Genomic DNA, 24,622 nt, shown 5'->3' on the forward strand with positions numbered 1-24,622 from the left:
CAAATTTGTAGTGACTGGATTTGTTCAAAATGAAAAGGATTAACACTCAATAGATGGCAAAATATTTTAAAGTGACACCATCTCATATAGAGGCCACCTGGCCACATGTAACAATTGAGTACTAGAAATATGGTTGGTCCAAATTGAGAAGTGCCGTAAGTGTAAATTACACACTAGATTTCAAAGATTTGATACCAAAAAAGTTGTGAAATATTGAATGAATTAATAATTTTTATATTGGTTATATGTTACAATGATACTATCTTAAATGTATTGGGTTAAATAAAACATATCAAGTAAATTCCATGTATTTCCTTTTTACTTCAAATGTAAACATTTTAACTTTTAATGAATTAACCATAAGTAATTAATAATAATATGGTAAATAATCTAATAATTAGAAAATTTTAACTTCCACATGGCTTGCATTATATTTTTATCGAGTAGCACTAGGGACAGCACATCCTACAAAGGAACCCTCCTGAATTGCGGAGAACTCTTCATTACTGGTGTTATGCAAGAAAAGCCTTGATGATGTAGAAGAGATTCTTTGAAGGTAAGATGAAAGCATGATTTCTCAAAGAATAGTTCACAGAAGGCTAGTCCTGGGAGATGCACCCGAACAACTGAGTAAGTTTAGGCAACACTGGGCCTCTCTGATTCACAACACTCATTAGCATAGCGAAAGCTCGAAGAAGTCCTGCTGTAATGAAGCCTGCTTTATTTGAGTTAATCCACTGTTTCCCAAAATCATTTGAAAAAGAATCCTTTTTTATTTTTTAAGGATATCTAGTAGCAGTCTGTAGACTCAAGAAAGTCACTTTGGAAATGCTGTGAATTTAGATAATCACTAAGTCTCTTTTGTCTGTTGTATGTTTATAGGCAATTTATAGGAACTCATCCTAGGGGCTAGGTGTACTTGCTTTTCTGTGTATGTATGCTTCTTTTCTAAAACAATTCATCCCCTATTCTATGTAAAATATTTTCCTTAAGTTTTCTAGGCTATTTGAAATATCACCAGTTAGATGTGTTTGTGTTATTAACCATCCTCTTGAAAAAATTCCTAATTTTCCCTACTCTCCAAAGAAGCTATATAGTCAAGGGTTCAAGGAGGAGCTACCAGAATGTGTGGAAGAATATATTACAGAATGCTAGGTGAGGGATGTGAAAAAGATATTTGCCCTTTTTGAAATGTTGTGTTTACTGTATCCCACACAAGTAAAAATGCTATGTTATGGGTTAAATAGGCTACTATGGACGAGCTGGGGAGCCTAAATATGATTTATAGCTTGTTTTCCAGGGAAATTGCCTTCAGCATTCCAAAAAGCCAATTTACAAGCAAAGGTTAGGAGTATAAATTGTAGATCAGATACTACCAGTTTACAGATTGACTCAGAACCTCAGGGAATAAAGTAATCAATGTCCTGTATTTCTTTCAATGCACTCTCTTGCTTTTTGCAGTAAGCCCTTTGCTTCTCCAAACAGCCAGAAGATGGAGTGAATGATAGAACAAAAGTTTTTATGACGTTTACAGGATCTCATACATCATAAACTAACATCAAGAAGCCCTCATCAAGAATTTCCCTAGACGACAATGAGATTTTTATTCTTAAAATATTCCTACATAAAATAAGCCAAATTATTTTCATTTCTCATAAAACATGTACAGAGTAGGTGGATACATACATATACAAATGGCCTAAACTTAAAAAGCCTGAAACACCCATTTGTAGTTTTTTTAAGGAGAAATAAAATGTTTTTGGGATTCACAAGGGAGCAAAATGACACATTGACTGAACATACTTCAGGCCAGGAATCCCGAAGTGGAAGAAAAACAGGGAGAATTTAAAAGAAACTATTATTTTAAAATATAATATTGATACTTTATTAAGACCAGAAAAGATGCAAAATGTAAACTATGCTGAGAGGTTGAACATTTGTTTTAAGTAGGTTTCAGAAAAGGTTTCTTTGACTTGGCTTGAGTGCTCAAATGAAAGATAAGTTTCTTTTTCTAATCTGCATTACTGAGTTATAATTTACATACAATAAGTAAATCAATTTTAAATTTACAATTTGATGAGTTTTAACAGATGTATTAGTCATTTATCCGCTACTACAATCATGATGTAGGATATTTCCATTACCCCAGAGAGTGCTTCTGGGCCCCTGCAGAGTCTGCTCCTGCCCGCTGTCTGCAGATTCTGCTTTTATTATAGTTTTTCTTTTCCTAGAATTTTGTATAAATGAAATCTTATCTTATGATATTTATATAGCATCTTGGTTTTGGCTTTTTTTTTTTTAATTCAGCATAATGTTTTGATATTCATCCAGTACTCTGTTCTTTTTTTATTAATAGTATTTCATGGAAGAGATATACCATAATATGTTTATTCATTCACCCGTGATGGTAAGTTAAGTTGTTGCCAGTTTTTGGTGATTATGAATAAAATTGCTGTAAACATCAACATACAGGTCTTTACGTGGACATATTTTCATTTCTCTTGGAACATATTTGGGAATAGGATTGCTGAGTTGTGTGTGAAAGTATATGTTTAAGTTTATAATTAACTTCCAAACTGTTTTCCAAAGCAACTGTTCTATTTTACATTCCTATTGGCAATGTATGAGAGTTCTAGAATACAGGCATCTTCATGGACATGTATGTATATTGCCAATCTTTTTGAATTTTAGCCATTCTAATGTGTGTACTGATAATACATTGTGGTTTTAGTTTACATTATCCTAATGTCTAAGGATGTTGAGAATCTTTCTGTGCATTATTTGCCATTTGCATATCTGTTTATTCAAAACTTATCTGATTATCTATTCAAAACTTTTGCTCAATTTTTTAACTGTATTGTCATATTGGGTTTTAAGAATTCTTTATGTATTCGTTTTCTCCTAGTCTGGCCTACTGTTGCATTTTCTTAATGTCTTTTAAAGGAATACACTTTTAATTTTGCCCTTAATTCATGTTCTTTGTAAAAAATTCCTATCTAAGCCAAGATCACAAAGATTTTCTCTTATGTTTTCTTGTGAAAGTCCTGCAGTTTTAGCTCTTACCTGTAAGTCAATGATCCATTCAGAATTAACTTTTGTTTACAGTGTGAATATGGGCTTAAGTTATTTGTTTATTTTGCACATGGATATTCAATTGTTCTAGCACAATTTGTTGAAAAGAATATTCTTTTTCCATTGATTTATCTTGGTATATTTGTCAAAAATCAATGGATCGTATAAGTGTTGTTCTATTTTTTATCTTTCTAGTCTGTCCCATGGATCTATGTCTCTAACCTTACACCAATAACAGGCTCTCTTGACTAGCGTAACTTTATAATAAATATTAAAATCAGGAGGTATAAGTTCTCTTTGGTTTTTGTCTTTTCAAAAATTGTTTTAGCTATTCTAGATCCTTTTCATTTCGATATCAGTTTTAGAATTAGCTTTTCAATTTTACAAAACAGTCTGCTGGAATTTTGATTGGAATTTTGTTGAATGTGTAAATCTGATTGGAGAGAACTGACATCTTCACAATACTGAGCCTTTCAAACCATGAACACAGTACATCTCTCAATGAATTTAGATCTTTAATTTCTTTAAGTAATACTTTATGGTTTTCAGAGTATAGGTCTTGCACATAGTTTGAAAAATTTATTCCTAAATATAGCATGTTTATTAACATTATTATAAATAGATTTAAAAATCCTTTTACAATTGTATGTTGCCAGCATGTAGAAATGAAATTGATTTTTGGACTCTGACTTTACACAACTGATCTTGCTATATTCATTTATCAGTTCTAATAGCATTTTTTAAAAGATTTCTTAAGATCATCTGTATAAATGATCATGTCATCCACAAATAAAAACAATTTACTTCTCCATTCCCTTGATTTATTGCACTGTCTAGAACCTCCACTATAATGTTGAATAGAAATTGTCTTATTCCCTCTATTAGGGGGAAAGTTTTCAGTCTTTCACCATTAAGGATGATGCAGACATTTTAAAGGTGCACTTTCTTGGAGTCAGGAAGATTTCTTCTATTTCTAGTTTGCTGAGAGATTTTTTTGTTTTATGAGTTTTAAAATTATGAATTAGTATTAAATTTTATAAAAATATTTTTATGAATCAATTGAGATTATTATAAAGTTGTTAATCTGTTAAAATTGTGAGTCACACTGATTGATTTTTTGAATGTTCAACTAACCTTGTAATTCCTGGGGTAAATCCCTTTTGGTCATGATATATTTTCCTGTGTGCATGTGTGTGTGTGTTTCATTTGCTGAAACTTTGATGAGAATTTTTGTGTTTATGTTCAAAAGGATTATTAGTCTGTAATTTTCTTATAATGTTGTTTTTCTGGTTTTGGTATCAGAGGAACGTTGGTATCAGTATAATATGTTGATTTGGACACTTTTCCTTCTCTAATAAAAGATGTTAATACATTCAGTTTTTTTCTAAACACGGCTTTAGCTGTATCCACAAATTTTGATATTTATTTCCATTTTCATTCTGTTCAAAACATTTTCTCTCAATTGACATCCTCTTTAATCCATAGATTATCTAGAAGTGTGTTGTTTAATTTCCAAATATTTGGTTTTTTCCCAATTATGTTTTTGTTAAAGTCAGAGAACATTCTGCAAATTCTTTTAACTTTACTGCAACTTACATTATGGCCCAACATGGTCTAGCTTGATGAATGTTATGTGTACACCTGAAAAGAAAATGTACTCTGCTTTTTTTCAATGGAGTGTTCTGTAAATGTCAGGTCAAGTTGGTCGATAGTGTGGTTTATGTCTTCCAGAACTTTACTGATTTTTTGTTTATTAGTTCTATCAATTGCTGAGAGATAAGATTTGAAATACCCAACTATAATTATATATTAATATTTGTCTATTTATCATTTTATTTCTATCAATTTTTTTCTTTTATTTATTTTGAAGCCGTATTATCAGGTGCATATATTTAGAACGTTATGTGGTTTTGTATCGACCTCTTTATCTTTATGAAAGGTCTCTCTTTGTTCCTGCTAATTTTCTTACTCTAAAATCTATCTTGTCCAATATTAATATGGCAACTCCAACTTTATTTTGTTTGTATATTTCAGATTGTTGTATTTTTAATCTATATGTACCTTTTTATTTAATATGGTTTTCTTGTAGACAGCATGTAGGTGGTTCTTGTTTTATCCAATCAGAAAATCTATGATTTTTAACCGGAGTGTTTAAACCACTTACATTTAATGTATTTATAATGGTTTTGCTTTTTGTTCAATCTGTTCTATGTTCTTTTATTTATCTATTCCTTCATTTTTCTAGAATAATTGAGTATTTGTTATTATTCTATTTTATATACTCTATTGGCTTATTAGCTACATCTCTTTGTTTTAGTTTTAAGTTGCTGCACTAAGGTTTATAATATACACATTTAACTTATCACTGCCTATCTTCAAATAATATTATGATACTTTACAAATAGTTTCAGAAACTTAAAATCTATTCCTGCCCTTCCTTTGTGTTAATGGTTATATATTTTACTTTTATATATGTTATAACCCAATAATACATTAATCAGTCAGTTATCATTGAAAGTGATAAAAAATTTTAAAAATGCCTTTTGTATTTATGCATACAGGTATCATTTCCAGTGCTATTAATTCTTTGTATAGCTCTACATTTCCATCTGGATGTTTTCCTTCTGCCTAAAAATTGTCCTTTAACCTTTCTGGTAGTACAGATCTGACAGTGGTAAATTCTCCTAGATCTTTTATCATATGAAATAGTGTTTGTTTTATCTTTATTATTGAAAGATATTTTTACTTGGAAAGGAATTGTAAGTTGACATTTTTTCTTTCAATAATTTATATATGTCACTGCAGTACCTTCTGGCTTGCATAATTGTGGAAACAAAGTTGGTTATCATCCTTGTCTTTGTTCCACTCTACATAATATATCTTTTTCCCCATTGGCTGCTTTTAAATTTTTCTCTTTATCACCACTTTCAGTAATTTGATCTTGATGTATCTTGATTTTTTCCTTTGGTTTTTGCCCCTTGAGATCTTTTGAGTTTCTTGGATTTGGGGGGTTGTTTTTTCAACTACTATTTGTCAAATTTTCTTTTGCCCCACCGTTATTCTCCTCTACTTCTTAGAGTGCAATTATATATGTATATGTCACACTGCTTGATTTTATCCTCGAGATCACTGATGATTTGTTAATTTTTGTGTTTTTAGTCTTTTTTTTCCTCTTTTCTTCATTGGAATAGTTTCTATTGCTATATCATCAAGCTGACTGGTCAATTCTTCAGGTTCTAATTTGATTTTAAACATACACAGTGTATTACTTTTCCAGATATTGTATTTCCCATCTCTAGAAATTACCTTTGGGTTTTATTTATAACTTTCATTTCTGTCCTTACTGTGTTTATGTCTTGGTCTATCTTCTTCAACATATAGAGCATAAATATAGCTGTTTTAATTTCTTTGTTTTCTAGGCTAGCATTTGTCATTCCTTTGTTTCTATTGACTGATTTTTACCCTATTTATGGATCACATTTTCCTATTTAATTGTTTGCATAGTAATTTTGATTGGATGGCAGCCATCATAATTTTTACCTTGTTGGATGAAGGATTTTGTTGTATACTCTTGTACAGTGTATTGGATTTTTCTAGTACAAAATAAGTTACGTGGACTCAGGTTGATCAATTTAAGATTTACTTTTAAGGTTTATCAGAGCATATACTTAGCATCCTGGTCTAGGGCTAATTTAGACTCACAACTAACACAATATTCCTCTAATGTCCTGTGTATTAATTAACACAATATCCTTGTAAGCTCCTGTGTATTACTTGCATATCACAAGGTCTCTTCAGTGTGACTGGAGGGCATACAGAGTATTCCCAGCCCTGTGTATTCTCCCTCAAATTTTGACTTACTGCTTTTCCATGCTTCTTACTCCACTGTTGGGTAGTTTCCTCTCACCATGTACTATCTATACTCAGCCAAAGACTTCTGCACATCTCTGGAACTTTCTGTGAAGTTCCCCTTTTTCCAGGCATTCTATTCCACAGATTCTTATCAATTTGGCCTCCCCAAAATCTGATTTTTGTATCTTCAACTCAGTGAGACCACCAGGCTGTTTGGGTACTTCCTTGTTGTATTGCTTCTTGGAACCTGCCACTTGGCAGTAAGCTGGTGCATCCATATGGTTTATGGGTTTATCACTTCTTTCCCTTCTTTCAGGGATCACGGTACTGCATTGCTTCTTATTCAATGTCCGAAAATCACTGTTCCGTATATTTTGTCTGCTTGTTTCTTGTTTGATATGTAGGAGTAAATCTGGTCCCCATCATTACATCATGCCCAGATGAATGATATGTTTTTAACTCTAAAAATACAACCCTATCCCTACTCTTTACCAAGCAAATCTTGCTTCATTGGCATTCACGAAAATGAAACTCAGCTTCCAAACAAGTAGTGTTAACTTGTTTATAACCTTCATTTGTGGAGAAGCCTGAGGCATGAGAGAAATAACTGATTTATATTTGTGAAATCTCATATTCTTCTGTAATTACCAGCTGGAACTTATGTCAGTGGTTCGGTAATTTTTAACAGGCCTGGATTTGTATTCATATGTCTAGGATAGTTGCTGGTGTTGGTGACTGTGGATTTAACTTCTGTAGTTTTTAACTCAAGAATGACACCCATGCATTTCACTATGTCTTCTTAACAGCTTGCTTTTAATAGGAACTGGCTAAACTATATTTCCAAGCATAGATATGAGAGAATGAAAAAGACTCTTATTCTAGAAGATAACAAAGTTTCTTTTTTTTTTTTTTTTTGTTGAGACAGAGTCTCACTCTGTTTCCCAGGCTAGAGTGAGTGCGGTGGCATCAGCTTAGCTCACAGCAACCTCAGACTCCTGGGCTCAAGGGATCCTATTGCCTCAGCCTCCGGAGTAGCTGGGACTACAGGCATGTGCCACCATGCCCAGCTAATTTTTCTGTATATATTTTTAGTTGGCCAGATAATTTCTTTCTATTTTTAGTAGAGACGAGGTCTCGCTCTTGCTCAGGCTGGTCTTGAACTCTTGACCTGGAGCGATCCACCCGCCTCGGCCTCCCAGAGTGCTAGGATTACAGGCGTGAGCCACCGCGCCCGGCCTAACAAAGTTTCAAAAGTAATTTTTCTCTGCTTCTATTTCCCCTACATTGTCTAATTGGACATTACTGAAAATGAATCACAGCTACATTTATACAGTTGGTTCTTTAATAGGAAGTTGTTTGCAAGAATATGTATTTTTGACATTTTTCTTAACTTCTTCCCTTATATTCTTTTTCTTTCTTTTTGATTCTTCTTTTCTGTTATCCTTCCCTTTTCTCCCTAAAAATGATACATGTGGCCCTTGAAACTCCTTTCAGTTACCACATTCACTATCACATTTCATGTCTCCATATTTTTGTTCCCTGCTATTTCCTTTGCCTAGAATATTTTTACCCTCTTTCTTTCTTGGATAGCTCTCAGATATTCTTTACGGCTCAGGTCAGACAACATCAAATGGACTAACTTGTGTCAAGTTGTGTGTCCAACATATATATATATATATATATATGTATAATACTTGTAATGAGTAAGAGCATAAATGAAGCAAATCTTTCTGAAATTATCTGCTTTGGTGTCTTATCCCTACAGCTCAAGGAGAAGAACTATATAGTGGATAATAGTGTGGGATCTAGAGTCTGACTCTTTGACTCTTAGGGTTCAAATCCTGGTTCTACCCACTAAATAGCTGTGCAAACTTTCTCCCCCTCAATATCTTCATCTCTAAGATTGTGATCATAGCACTACTCTTATATAGAGTTATTGTGAAGATTTGATGAGATAATACATAAAGTGCATAAAATAGCACCTAAGCACTCCCAAAATAGCAGCAATGATTATCAACAGGAGCTAATTTTTTATATCAGTTCACTGATTCTTCACGTCTGCAATTCAATTGTTCCCTCAGGTCTCTCCTCAAATTATCAACTTTTCATGTTATCACAAGAACCACTGCCCAAATGTGACAGAATGAAAAAACTATGCTTTTTATTATAGTCACAGAAAATAAAGTCAGTTACACCAAGTTGTCCAAATGCACTGGTGAATTAAAGCCTCCAACTTTTACAAATTTTTATACATATATCTATGCATTTATAAATACATACATATGTAAAAGATACATATTTTCTACTAAAATAAAGTGCCCAAATCTTGACATATGGGGGCATCATAGGGAGAAAAGAATCATAAAGTTTTATCAGTTATAGACTGTACTTTCACAATACAAGAATCTGTTTTATACACATTTATTCAGGTATAATGAGCTTTAATCACCCACTTTTTTTTTCTGAATACTCCTAAGTGAATTAGCTTATCCAAAATATTAAAGGAAGTCATGTGACCAACTTATAATGAATCAGAAGCTAATTTTTCTGACTGTGCCTGGCACAAAGCCTTTGCTTTCCAATAGAGGGGTAGTTAAGTTCTTTTCTTAATTTTCCTGTTTTTTGGACTGTTGTTTTTCTGCTAAGCTGATAAACAGAGGGAGAAATGAATCAGATGTTTCTAATTCTAAATATTCTACTAGGATTCTATCAAGTCAGGGTCTGGTGAAAATATTTCTGATATTTTTACAGCACCCTGGGCTTAATATGAAAAGGCCTAGCAGGATCTGAATTGTGTGTCCTGCTGCCTCTGTTATAATTAAATTCTTGTTTGAACCAAGGAAGAAAAATTAGGGTGGAATGATCAATAGATCATTGAGTGAACCAACTCAAATTGAAATGAACTCTCTGCTACAGTGAAAAACCTTAGCGAGAACATGCTTGAACTCAAGAACAAAATAAAGGTTAAAGAAAAACTACACGATTTAAGATAATTCAGAAAATCCTCACTTCAAATGAGAGCTAGAGTTCTAGTCCCTGTTCCAAGAGCTCAGCTACCCTTCCCGAGTTTTTACCGAATTTTCTGCTATCTTAGACTCTTAAGACAATCGTTTGTAGTTTCTGAGAAGAAATTGAATTTTAAAATGCTTTTGAAAAGGCTTCAATCTATTTAAGCCTACTATGAACCCAGCCATTTCAGAATCTCTTGTGATTATGTGTTCAAACTACGTTAGAGTATAATCTTATTCAAGCAGGAAAGGGAGAGGTTGTCAGCACTGAAGTTGCATAAAACACTCTAAAACTTCCCAATATATGGGAGGCTGAGAACAACGGGAAGCCCAGACATTTCCCAGAGTCAGACCAAGGAAGGAAATGTTTCAATTTTGGAAGGGGAAAAAATGGGCAAAAAAGTGTTTCCAATCACCTGGTCTATTTCAGCAGGGCCTGCGCAGAAACCAGGCTGCCTAGCTACTGATTTTGGTGAGCATCTTGTTAATGGCTTGCTTGACGTGTGTGGTGGAGCTGCGTCGCCTTGTCTTGCCCTGCACCATCCTCCTCCGACGCACCTCTCGACACAACTCGTAGAATATCTCTGTGATATTCCCTTCTCCGGTGCAGGCAGAACACTCGTAGAAAGCACACGCCAATTCCGTGGCCAGCTTCTCCCCTTCTTCTGTACTAACCTGTCTGGAGTGGTCCAAGTCAGCTTTGTTTCCAACCAAGATGAGAGTCACATTTTTGGGCTTTTTGATCTCATCTAGGATGTTCTTAATTGGCAGCACTTCCTCAAAACTCCCTCGGTCAGTAATGTCATAGACCAGCACAAAGCCTTCTCCCCACCGCATGTGTCCTTCCTTCTGAATGGTGTCTTCCTGTTGGCAAAGAAAAATGGCGGTCAGGAAGTAATTACCTGGAAGTAATTACCTGGAAGTAATCACAAGGTATAGGCTCTGCTCACGCTAGTAGTAATCCCTTACTTTCTGTTCTTTATATCCAAAGTCAGCAAAAGACCTTGGTAGTGTGCCTGCACAGGCTTACTTCTCACCTTGAAACAGAAGCATTACTTACACCAAGATAGTTCAGGGAATTGAAAATTTGCTAACTTCACAGACTTTAACTTTCTGCTTTTAACTTTTTCTGACCACATCATTAAATCTGTCATTACAAGGACTATCAAGAAATTATAATCTGAACAGAGCATATCACCTTTGAGACTTTTCATCACAATTAAGAAATTCACAAATTGACAACCGACAAGTAGTCCTTACTTACCCTGCCCCTTAGGTATCAGAATGAGAGCCAAAATTTAACAAGATGACTTTTAGGTTTATTTATTTGGTTTCTTTGTCTGTTTTAATCTCCTCTCTCTTCAGAGTATAGACAGCCCCAAGGGACAGAAAAACAATGACAAACTGTATAGAGTCCAACTTCAAGCTGAGGATTTTGGCTTTTTTTTTTTTTTTTCTATCCCGATATCTCAAAAATGTTAGGTAGTACCAATACTGACAGTAACTCATTTGAAGTGATCCTCAAAGGAGTGCTCATTCCTCCGTAGGAAGGTAACATGCACGATTTGAAAAAGCATTGCCTTCACAGGTTCAAATGACTTCTGGAGGCTGGCACTTCCCTGCTGCCTCTCTCTTCAAAAGCAGTGATCGATGAAGGTCAGAGATTAAGGAGGTGGGAGTGACGGAAAAATGTATATTTCACTTAAAGAATATTTCTTGGATTACACACTTTAATTCAAGTCTTCTTGAGGTCATAGGTCATTGATAAAGCACTATGGAAACTTTCAATTTCCTAACCATCATTCCAGTGGGCATTTCCATATGTGGAAACTAAACCTGTCTATGAACCCTTTTGTAATCTCAGAACTGGCTGACCTCAAAGCAAATTTACAAAGCAAATCTTACAGGAGAGATTCCTAAAATAAAGTATTCTAAAACAAACAATACATATACCTTTCTCTTAAAGATTCACCTTACACAAAAGCATATTAGAGGATCTGAGAATTCTTTCAGTAAAGACACCTGTTTAAGCATTTCAGAATGCATTTGACCATGAAAACCTATTAATATTTCACTATACCACAAAATATAAAGGAGAGAGTCTAACCTAGATGATACGTGAATATTGCAGACTTTTCAAAACCCTCTTGAAGCACTGGGCAGTTTGCTTAAGAATGCATACATAGACTGTTACAAATACGTTAACATAAAAATGCCTAAGTAATTAGAGAAAAAAAGGTTTTAGGCATGCAAAAGTTGAAATAAAATGCCTTAATTTTGTTCATATTATGTATGTCTCATTTTTACTTGATCCAGAAAATATTTTAGCTGAACTTCTTATTCACCTGACCAGCAGTATCTAGTATCTCCATGGAAACAGCTTCATCATCGATGGTTGCTTGGTGTCGGTAGGTTGATTCTAAGGGAATGAGCAAAGAAGGCAAAAAGGTAAATAAATACAAGATTTAATTTGATCCTTAAAATTAGAAATTGGGCATGGGGGAAATATTTCTGTTTTTGTAGCAGAAGGGACTGTGTAGTCTAGGAAAGAGGATGGATGGGCAAGAGTGTGGAATCTTTGTGCTGATAGAACTCCTGGAAGTAACAAGTTCTAATTTGGGAGCCATCAACTTTCAGAGTATAGGATAGGGGAGATCTCTCTGCTTCTTTGCTCCTCTGTCCTTTCCCCTTAAGACTCCATCTTACTTTTCTGTGAGGCCAGCCACCTGGTGTTCTTTTCCTTCTAAAATGAGCCCTGCACAATCTAAAATGAGAAAGTAGTTCCCCCAAAGTTCATTCTGCCTCAATGCTCCTAAAAATCCAGTTTCTGGAAATCAGTGTTCCTAATAAGATAACATGCAAACAGGAGCAACTAATTTCCTTCCAAACCTCCATCCTAGAAATGTAATAGACATTTTAGGGAGGTGGAGTCGTCTTACCAAATGATGTAAAACTATGAGAAAGTCTTGGGGGCAGTAAAAGGTGGTTGGACCCCAGTGTTTGGAGTGGTAACCCAAAGCAGAGGAGGCTGGGCAGCATGAAGAGGGGATGGAACATGCAGAGTCCTCTCCAAGGCCTCTTCAAAGCAGAAAAACGGCAGCTAGTCAGTGCCAGCTGGAAGTTGGCGAGTCAGTAGCAGAGGGGTCCCCAAGCCACATCAGGGTGAGGAGAAGTGAGCAGGGGCAAGAAGACTGAGCAGCCCTGAGTAAGCCCCTCATCGCCTAAAATGGAAACCAGAGGTCAAAAAATAAGTGCCAGCTGGTGCTGCTCTGTGTGAAAACTAGAAGAACTGACAGGAAGAACTGAATGAATGAATGACTGAGCTGATGAGGGTCAGGGTGAGGAGCTGTCCTAGAGGTTCAGTAAAGGAGAAGAAGAAAAAAATATAAAAGCAAAATTTAATAAGAGGTATAGATAATAGAATTAGAAGTGTTATTATTCTTTATAAAATGAGCCTCAAATGAGAGAATAAAATACAGAGAGAAGTGGAAACATTTGAGGTTGTAATGACTGAGAATTTCTTCAGGTCAAAGACACTGAAAGACTTATGATCAAAAGAGCTAACAGGAGACATGAAGAAAAACGTCCCATATCTAAACCTATTACAGGGAAATTTAAGGATATTAATGACAAAGAAAAATCTAATGGGATTTGGAGTGAAGAAAGCACATCACCTACAAAAAGACAGATTGACATTGGACTTATTACCAGTGAAACCGAATTCAAGACGTCCATGGTCTTGAACAAACTACTACCAAACAAACCACACCAAAAGCAACCCAGAATTATAATTCTAGATGATTTCAATACATCAGGGTGAAGGTGAAGGACAAGACCAGAGGTAGGTTTGAGTGAAGTAACATACAGCATCTATCCTGTATTTCTCCGTTTATCCGTATTCTCATAGCAACAGTTAGCCTAATTGAAAGCAAGATAATATTTGTCTTATTTTAGAAGATGATGTAATAAAAAGAAAGACCAGAGAAAGTGAGCTAAGTTTTCAATGCAATAAATTAGAAGAGGAAAAACAGAATAAATTCAAGAAGATATAAGGAAGGAAATAAAAGACAAAAACATCATGAAAAAACAAAATCAAAGCATGGTGCTTGAAAACATAAAAAAAAAAAAGGACAGCAGAGAGGTAGAGATTGACAACACTGACCAGTAAAGTAAGAGAGAGAAGATGTAATTAAATAAAATATGGCATCAAAAGAGGAATTGCACATTCTGCTGAAATAAAAATAAAATTATATTATGAATTTTATAGCAGCAATTTCAAACCCTGATAAATAATTCTGGGAGAAAAATGCACAGATTGGTGCAACAAGAACCAGAGTATTTGATTAGATCAATAACCATTAAATAAATTTAAATGCTAATTGTAGATCTCTCCCCACAATAAAAAGCAACTGCACAAAGGTAACTTTATAAAAGATTTCTTTCAAACATTAAACAAGTTGTTCTAGCAAATTGAAAAAGTATTGCTACCCAATTCCTTTTATGGGAAATTATGCTGACTCCAAAAACAAGTAGTGCAAGAGTAATGAGAAGAAAACAAACAAAAAAAAAAAAAAAAAAGAAGAAGAAGAAAAAGAAAATAGTAAGCTCATTCTATATTTAAACATGGATTCAAAAATTTTAAATAAAAGATTATCCAACTGAATCAAATAGTGTAATAAGTACATTATGATAAAGTAGTTTATTTCAGAAATGTAAATTGTGTTTAAAGTCTATCAGTTCAATTTAACATATTAATCAACTAAGGGGAAAATCTATAGAAGTATAGATTACTTCTATAAATGGAGAAAATATTTTTTCTGTAGTTTGCTACCTCTTTATGATTTTGAAAAAAGTTTAGAAAACTGAGAATAGAAGGGATTCCTTAACAAGATAAAGGCTATATGTCAAAACCCCACAGTATACATCAAATAAATGGAGACATTTTAGACAAATTGCTTTTAAACTCAAAAACAAGAAAAATATATGCTTATAAAAATGTAATCCAACATGGATTGCAAACTCCAGACAATACAGTAAGATATAAAAACTAAATAAGAGATGGAAGAATAGAAAAGGAACTTAAACATCATCAAGATTATGGAATTAAAGGTCAATACAGAAGCACTAGCCACCATCTTTGTAAGCAAATGCCACCTAGGAAGTATAAGAGAAAACCAGAAACTACTCCCAATAGCAGTAAAATAAATAATAATATTTAGGGAGCAATAAAATATGGACAAAACTGTCAAGTAGAAAACTTTATGAATGAACATAAAGACTTGAATAAATAAAACTTCCAAGAAAAATGGATAAGCAATAATTTTTAAAAGATGTCAATTTCCCCTAAAATTAATCTTGGATTTAATACAATTGAAAGTATAGTTGGACTTTTTGAGGAACTCGACAAACTTATCTGAAATGGCATAGTGCAAAATATATAATGCTACCCCAAATAGTGTGGTACTAATATCGGAATGGGAAAATTTACCAAGGCCTTAAAAATAGATTCATGTTTATGCAGAACTTGGCATATAACTGACATGGCACCACAGACTACTTGGGGAAAGAATAAATTGTTCAGTCAATGGCACTGGGATTGGAAGCAATAAGGGAAAATGTATTATTAAATAGAAGAAATAAAGTTGGATCCCCATAGCCTATATTAAAAAGAAATCCAGATGAATTAAAGATCTGAATCCACCTAGATTTAAAAAGTAAAACTTAAAAAAATAAAAAGTAAGAAAATATAAAAACTCATGCACATACAAAAAAGTGAGATTAAAAAACAGGTTGACAACATTAAAATGAAGAATTTTGTGTGATATGAAATAAACTAAAAACGGGAGAACATATTTGCAACATCATAAAGTAAAAATTATTAATATCTAAGCTATAAAGGAACTTGTAGAAATTAAAAATAAAAAGATGAGTGAAGAGAAAAGAAACATGGGCAAAGTATAGAAAGGGGAAATTCACGAAGAGGAAGCCCAAATAGCTAAAACTTATACAAAATGATGCTCCTACCTGGCAACCTACCAGAGGGAAGCTTGTAAAATTATTTTGTGAACATAAGATTGGCAAAAATAAGACAGTTAGATAATATGAGGCCAGACTAGATTATGGGAGCTTCCCCGAACCGGCAATGGGAGTGTAGACTGGTGTGACATTTTGGAGGGCAATCTACTATTCATAATATTCAATGTGTATGCACCCTAAGGATTAGCAACACCCTGTCAGGTATGTGCCCCAGGAAAAACCTGGCCCAGGTTCTTACAGCACTGGGTTTCAGCAACATCAGCATCACCGAGGAACTCGTCAGAAATGCAAATTCTCAGACCTCACCTCAGGATTATTAACAGTCTGCATTCTAACATGCCCTCTAGGGGATGCACACAAAAGTTTGAGAACAACTGATTTAAAGGAATGGTTTTCCCAGTGATGCTAGCAGTGGTTCATATTAGAGGCAACTTAGGTGTTATCACTGGAAAGATAAACGTGACATGCTAAGGAATACTATGTAGGAAACTAGAAGCATATACCGCAACATGCATGGATCTTAAAAATACCACATTCAGTTGATTAGAAGTATAATAAATATATAGCACAATAAAATTTACATAAATTTAAAATATATGCATTCACAGAAAAACACTTTTCTCGTGTATATATGTATATATATATATAAAATAGCTAGCAAATACTGCTTACTATTTGAACAAGAATTCTAGAAATTTTCCTTATGTTAACTCCCTTAATCCTCACAAATGTTTCACGAAGTATGTATTACTATTAGTTCCATTTTACAATAGGAAACTGAGACATAACAAGATGAAATGATTTTCCTGAGGTCACATGGATGGTAAGTGACAGACATGAGCTCTGAGTCCAGGAAGAGTGGCTTTGGAGTTCAGGCTTTTAGACACTGTGCTTAGTATCAAACACATTAGATTACACACTTAAGGGGCAGAGAAGGGAAATGGGATTCAGAACAAGGATGCGGGAAAAAATAAAGTGGAATAATATATGGGCCTCATATACCAAAAGTGGCATGGCATCACGAAAAGAGTAGTATGATTAACATAATTATTAACTCAATTCTTTGCACCAAAACTATTAAATCACTAACCAACCGACCTATAAAAGGTAGAAGTTACGGCTCCCATGGAGGTCGCCTGTAAGCCAGAACTTTTATTACTTTTTGTTTTTAACCTACCTACTTCGTGTTTCTGACCTTCATTTCATTAACTGTTTTGCAGTCCTTTTTGACCAAGTTTTATGTTACTTTACTGTAAATACACTCTCCTGTCCAAAATACAAATGCAGAGAGGCAGCTTAACTAAGTGGCATAACCTAACCTCCCACCTGCCGTCAGCACTTACAATGCTCATTGCCACAGGCAAGGCGCATTGCTCAAGTATTTTCCAAAAAGTAAAAGTTAAAAATGAGATTATATTCAAAATGTGTTAATAAGTGTATTTTACATTATTGTCATTCACCTAGAATGTGTAATGCATACATGGTATATGCATAGTGATTCTCAATCCTAGAACATTCCATTCTCTCACTCTTTTATTTTAAATGGGAGATTATAGTTTTGCATGATTTAATGCCCTAAGCTACCACTTACAGCAACTGCTTGTCTCCAAGTGTTCCCTCAATGATTTCCTTTTCTCGTCTTCAGTGCCCCAGCTTGACAAGGAGCAGACCAGATGGCATCACACATGCTACGGATCCACGCCCTTTTGGTTTCTCCCTCTACTGTTCTTTACTGTCCTTTGTGCCGGCTTCCCTTTTAAGAAGACTGGCATGAGCCCCGGAGCCTGGAAAACAGAGTTCTGGGCTCTATTCCATGTCTTTGCACCAAAAGTTGTCTGGGAGACAGGGACATTTTTCTCTGTTGCTTCCATGATAAATAGGATATGTATTTCAACCACAGAAGGCCACAGTAGGGGGGAAATAGAATATAATAAAAATTATATGAAGTTGTGTGATTCTTTGCCTATTTGTTAGATGAAACAAAAAGGATGAAATGCAGGAAATGATGGAATGTCTGCCCCAGCCATAGCAGCGGGTGGTAGCAGTGATTTCATCTAAGCCGAATACTGGTTTCATGCCATTTGGGGCATTTTCTCTTTAAGCTTCTCTCTCTTTCCTTAGCAACCCATTTTCTCCACACATAAAACAGTGAAAGTATTGCCCACAGAGGCAAAATGTCGCACATTTATGTGCTAGCTTTTCCAGAGTTAATTCTAAAATATATACTAGTTACTTTTTGGAATTAGACTCTACTATTCATTTTAAAACACAAAAGAAAATGCGTATGTGTTTGATTGATGGAAATACTTTTGATTTTGATCATACTAACAGAAAATGATCATTTGGGTCTGTTTTTGAAGGGTAGGGAGATAACTGTTTCAGAGATACTTCTAAATGAACCAAAATGTTATATACTGAAAGACAAATATTAGTTTCAAAATAGAATTAGGTGTATTAAAAATTATATTTGAATGTCACTGTGTAGGAGAGATATATGACTTAAAACCTGCCTTCCATAACATTTTAATACATAGAAGTATATTTTGTATATTCGAGGATGAGTTGATGCTCAAAGGGATGTTGTATGTGATTAATCCTTTTACTAATTTAGCTTTTTTCCAGGTTTCAACACATTAGTGTGGACACTTGGCCAGCACAGTAACAGCAGTTAGTAACGTTGATTTATGCTAGAATGGAAATTGTAGTGACTTAAGCTCTATTGCTGGTCTGACCACAAACTAGCCATGTAATCTTGGATAAATTTACTTCTTTGGCCCTGTTTCCTTATTTGTCAAATGATGATCTCCAAGTTCCCTGCAGTGCCTATATTGAATAGTTCTGTGAGTTGGTTAAGCACTTCTGCTTTAGTATCCAGCTGAGAGAATTTTTCCTGGGTGTGTCTCTGTCTTGGTATGAGCCTTTCCAACCAGAGGCAAGAAGGTAGGCAAGAAGAAACAATCACAGAGTCAAAGCACCAGTGTGTCTAATCTCTTCTGACTCCTGCCCTCACCCCTGCCTGAGCCTTTACTAAGCAGTTTCGTAGTGCATGATGCCTCTGAGGTACCAGTAGTAGCAGTGATAGGGGCTGAAATGCAGTCTCTCTCCTCCTCTCCAAATACCTCCAACACACACACACTCACAGGCACACACATATACACACAATCACACACAATCTAAGTCTTTGTCTGTATTCTCTGCTATGACCAGTGTTCTTGGAGGATAATAGCATTCTTAGAGGTAGGGATTCAGTTCTTGGTTTGGATCCAGAACATAGATCCTCTTGTTCTACAAACAGAACATTGCGGCCACCACCTTGAGGGGGCTTTCTGGCTTAGATGGCCCAAGTCCCAAATCTTATGGGCTTCCACGGTGGTTTTCAAATATGGTGCATAGACCAAGACTAGCAGCTTACAAAGATTGTATTGGTTCACAGCGAAATGAGAAAAACATAAATGACACTAAAACTGTTCATTTTAAAGGACTGAACTTTTTTTCTTAGACTATGTCCTTCAAAACATTTGAATGCTAAAACAATTCCCTTCTTTCATGAAATGCAAGTGCAAGTAGCATGTTGGTATAGGTCACCTTCTGCCCCTTGCTTGCATTCCTAATTGAATTCTTAAGATAGTCCCTCTCTATAAAAAACAAAAGTAAAATAAAACCGCAACACAAAGGAAACACTGGGCCTGAAATCTAAAAACTTGGGGATCACCTTCTACTATAGAGGAAAGCATTTTCTCTACAGAATTATTTCAAAGCAGTAAATATTCCAATTTTGTTAATATGTGGAATGGTATCCATAATTTTCAGCTTCTCATGGGTCAACAAATCTGTTTTAGGTTGAAACAAAAGGCCCCATGTTTCTGATGAAGGTACTGAATTCAGAATTCAAGACTGCTTTTTGTAAATGCTTTTTAATGTATCTATCTCTTTTGGTGATGGTTCTGAAACGTTTTGTTAAAGGAGGGACATATTCAACAAACTTAAGCCCAGGAAATGCTAATTTTGCTTGAATCAAATGGATTGGAAACCCCTGTAGGCTAGAACACCAATGACTTCTAGCATATGCACACGTGCGCGCGCGCGCACGCGCACACGCACACACACACACACACATCCAGTCTCCAGTGGGAGAGAGTTAATGAAGCCCTCCCAGGGGGGTGAGTCACGTATCTGTTACTCCTGAAGTTTCATGAAAGTGCTTGTTGCTTAGCAGCTGGGATCCTCTTTGAGTAATACAGTACAAGGTCACTCAATTAAGTTTCATTACTCTTAGTGAAGGAAGCTTGCATTATAGATAACTAATGCAGCCGGATTTCGATTAATAGCAGTTGTTTCTCAGAATGAATAAATCAAAAGGGAAAATGGTTCAACTAAGACTAACTAAACGTAATACCATTAGTTACTGGAACACATTCAGAGAGAATTCAAAAATTTTATGAGATCATTTTTTATAAGCTTCATCTTTCATTGAGATGTATGCGTATAACAGTACATAAAATTAGTTATTTTCCTACCTAACTCCCATAAATCATTAAGATTCTCACATAATCTCTGTGAAACATATATAAATAATAAAAATATAAGAGCAAAATTTAGTATTTACTTCTGGGGGAGAAACAAGAATGATTTTTAAAAAAGTCAGGTTCATTTTTAGATACAAATATGTCATCTTAAAATTAGAGGGTAGCTATATCTAAAAACATGTTGAAAAATTTTGATGTGAATAAACTAATTTATTTGAAAGCAAAAACATAGAAGAATAAATAATAAATGTGAAGACATGCTATTCTCCTAGATTTAAAAATTGAATATTATAATAAAGATGTGAATCTTCTTAAAGTAACTTATAGTTCTAGTGTAATTCTGATCAAAATCATGTCATAGTATGACAGAGTTTCTCAAATTGACCTGGAAGAATAAACTGAAAATGATAGTCAAGATAATTTTGTAAAAAGACTTTCTCTACCAAGCATCACAATGTTCCATAGAGCATACAATTATCACAAAAGTATGCTGCTGGTGTTGGGTTTGAAATGCAAATCTAGAATTGTTGTAAATGGTTCAACATATGAAAAGACAGCATTGGAAGTAGTAGGGAAAGGTGGAGACTATTTAATAGTAGGAGGAAAACTGGTCAACTATTTGGACAAAAATGTTGGGTCTTCACCTTATACTTCTCACTAAAATAAGTTCCAGATAGATTAAAAAGTCAGATATGAAATAAGCAAACTATAAGATCCCTTCACAGCACTTCTCACTCTCTGACATATTTGTTTGTTGATGCCTCTCTTTCTGCTGAATGGTGTGCTTGGAAAAAGCCGAGGCTTTCCCTTTCTGCCCACTGATCTATCCTCAGCACCTAGAACAATCTGACACATACGAAGCATTTAGTAAATGTTTGTCAAGTGAATGAATAAAAACAATCAAAGAAGGCACAAGTGAGAAAGAAAGTTCCCTTTTAAACTGAACATAGGTAACAAACAAACAAAAAAAAGAAACTCCAAAAAACCATCCAGGAATAGTTTTGCCCACGTTTCATACATCAATATTTTTGCTACTTTCAAGATCCACATACATCAAATTTTGCTTTTTTTTTCTTTCTTGTTTTGTTTTTGTAAATGGATGTCGATCAGATGCATTGAAGAGAACAGGGGGAGGGGGGAGAAACATAGTTTATTTTTACACTTTCCTAAAATCAGTATTCAGAAGTTTTATATTACTGTCACACTCTTCTCAGCATGCCATTCTATCCCACCCAAATCTGCCATGTCCATTTTGTCCTCTTTCTCCTGATAGAATGACGTTGCATTTTTTTCTGATTTGGGTGGGCATCCTATTGTACCCACTTCTTTCTTGCCTCCAGTTTGACCTAATCCCTTCACCTATGCATTAAAATCCTGCAGGGTTCTGAGCACAGACAGCATGAAACACACATCTAGCCTCTTGGAGGGCTTCTTTGCACGATGTGATAAAGCACTTCCAAAACAGCTGCAAGGGGCTTAAAAATGTTGCAATAGAAAATGTCATTTCTTTGGTCCCTAAACTTTGATTGGAGAGGAGGAGGAAACAAAATTTGACCTACCGAGGGTGGGATCATACTCCCAGATGAACCGTTTGGTCAGAAATCTCACTACAAGAGCTGTGGAAGAAAAGAGCAACATTTCAAATAAATTCGTTAATTTGCTTAGCGTTCTTATCCTTTTAAGGAAAAAAAATGGACAATAAAAGCTTATATATGCTTTACATTTCCTTGAGATATAAACCCAATAATGGTTTTTAAGTTTATTAAAATCCTTTTCCAATTCCATATTATGGCCTAAAGAGTGTCGTAATATTTTAACGGATTCATTGTGCATTAATTAACAGCTAAGATTTGTTCCTTTGGTTACAGCATTAGAAATAAAACAAACAAAAAGTATCACAATGTGAAAATCCTCACATATAAAATTCTCAGCAAAATGATAAATTCAGATACAAAGTGTCACAGTACAAGTGTCTGAAGTTTGAATATTGATAAGGATTGAAAAAAGTTGAGTTAAAATGTGATCATTTGTACTACAATGAAAGATCACTAGCATGTCATTTGTATTATAAAAAAGTAGATATTCAAAATTTAGGATTTTTTAAGGGATTCGTTAAAGCTCATCAAAAGCAGCACTGATAAAATACTTACAGCAAAGTCAGGCTGTGGAACTGTGCTAAGCACTTTGCTTGCACGGTCTCCTCGGTTCTCCCTTCATCCCTGTGAGGCAGGTACTATGATTGTTCCCATTTTTCAGATAAGGAAACTGAGGCTCTGAGAGGTTAACTAATTTCACTGAGCTCATCTGGCTAGCTGGTGGACAAGTAAAGATCTGAATCCAAGAAGTCTGTAACTTATCCCCTGTACCAAACTGAATTTAAGTCCTAGGCCATCTGGGTAATATTTAACTAGAAGATGGGTTGGAGAAAGAGAAATGCTGAGTTATGGGAGCTCTACTGTCCTTATAAATTGATGGGACATACGTTGAACACTTTCTTACACTTCTATGATAGCTGAAAACTGGTTTTAATCTTTTTAAAAAAAATTTGGAAGGAGATGTCACAGACACTTTAAAACTGGAATGAAAGCATTGGATTCTTTTCCTGGAAAATAAAATGCACACGTACACAATTTGGCATATAATTTCAGCAGACTCACGAGTCCTCCAAATACCCTTAATGGTCTCCCTGGGATCCCACTGACCTTCACCAAAGAATCATTGTGTGTCATATTTTATAGTTTAAAAATATCTCTCAGTATATTTTTATTTTTACTGAAATGCCCTGTATGCAGTAGTTAAAAGATATTCTTTAAAGAAATAAAACTAGTTGGTTGAAGGTTGCCATCAGTCTTTATCTACCGTTAACTTTTTAGGATCAACAGAGGCGTATACCTCCCACCATAAAGTCTTATACGAGAGATCGCAGTGCAAACGGCAATGAGGACTTTGCAAAGAGCCCGACTATACGTGGCTTCCCCACTGGTAGCGGGAGACTGAAAACGGCAATGTGCTTTCTAATTACAGAGTGTGAGGCTGAATTCGAGCCAACATATTTGCAGTGCCTAAAGTAGCAAGGCCACTGACCCTGCAATACTTCCCACAGCGAGCGCACTTGTGGTTTTATCTGGGACCTTCAGAGTCTGTCGCTGTTCGCTCTCTTGAGACTGGGACTTTTGTGTTTGCATGTAGGAGGTCATAAGCACTAGACAGATATTTTTCTGTTTTAAAATTAGCCCCGTTAGTAAACATAACTGTTTGTGGGATTTGAAGAGTTTCATCTTTTGTTAGAATATGTAGTTTTAACACAATCCAGAAAAATGAATTATCTACTGTCTTCGGGAAGGAGCTATTAATCTTCACGAAATTTTTTACATAACTGAAGTTGGAAGTTCCCCAATTCCAAAACCATTTAAACTTTAATCATTTCTCAAAATCTTTTTTTAAAATGTATTAGACACGCCATTGCCTTTCTAAGCCGCGTGCCCTGAACATAATTGACTCGTTTTTAGATGCCTGGACCCTGGTTAAGAACAGGGAGGAGAGGCCTGTGCGATTATGCAGCGGTGCTTTTTGCAGCTGTAGCGTGGAGGAGACAAAACGACCCCAGAGTTTTTGAATAGATGTAATTTTTATCCTCCCTCACATATCATAACTGCCTCCTTTTGCTGGGATCACTGACACAGATTTAATAACCTACCTGAACCTCTATTTTGTTACTTTTATTATACCAAAGACTGATAAGCCATATTCACAAGCTTGTTATAATGTTGTCTAATATAGGAATAAATTAGCTCTGGGGCTAGGTCCTAAGGAACTTTTTATTTTGATATGAACGTAGTTCTCGTGCACCTTTGAGCCCTCATGTTTGTGGTTGAGAAGTTGTTCCTGATCCCCTCTGGGTGACTGGCTCAGTCTGAGAGTCAACTACATAAAATAACCTCCTTCCAACAAGGCAGGGTTGCTGGGCTTCATCCTTGTAATCAATCTAAACATTTTCAGTGCTCTTTTTTAAGAGATGCTCCTAAACAGTATTTTAACAACAGAATCATACATTTTTCAAAAATCAATCTATTTCAAGTACATCAAAAAATTAATTGCTTACAATTATGATTTAAAATATGCTAAAAT

At 35.0% G+C, this 24,622-nt stretch overlaps 1 protein-coding gene across 2 annotated transcripts in view; it reads right to left on the reverse strand.

The window, feature by feature from the left end:
• Nucleotides 1-9,060: 9,060 nt before the first annotated feature.
• The window catches only part of RERG (RAS like estrogen regulated growth inhibitor), a 125,396-nt gene continuing 109,834 nt past the window's right edge, over nt 9,061-24,622 (reverse strand). Inside the window, exons 3-5 of one of the 2 annotated variants that reach the window (XM_069490662.1) lie at nt 22,054-22,110; nt 12,278-12,351; nt 9,061-10,796 (exon numbers count right to left, since the gene is read on the reverse strand). In XM_069490662.1, the coding sequence (XP_069346763.1) occupies nt 10,389-10,796; nt 12,278-12,351; nt 22,054-22,110 (539 nt within the window). In that variant the 3' untranslated portion in view covers nt 9,061-10,388. The remainder of the gene's footprint in view (nt 10,797-12,277; nt 12,352-22,053; nt 22,111-24,622) is intronic. The other variant, XM_069490663.1, reaches the window with a different exon arrangement.

The sequence above is a fragment of the Eulemur rufifrons genome, chromosome 16 (genome assembly GCF_041146395.1).
Source record: "Eulemur rufifrons isolate Redbay chromosome 16, OSU_ERuf_1, whole genome shotgun sequence".
Lineage (NCBI taxonomy): Eukaryota > Metazoa > Chordata > Mammalia > Primates > Lemuridae > Eulemur > Eulemur rufifrons.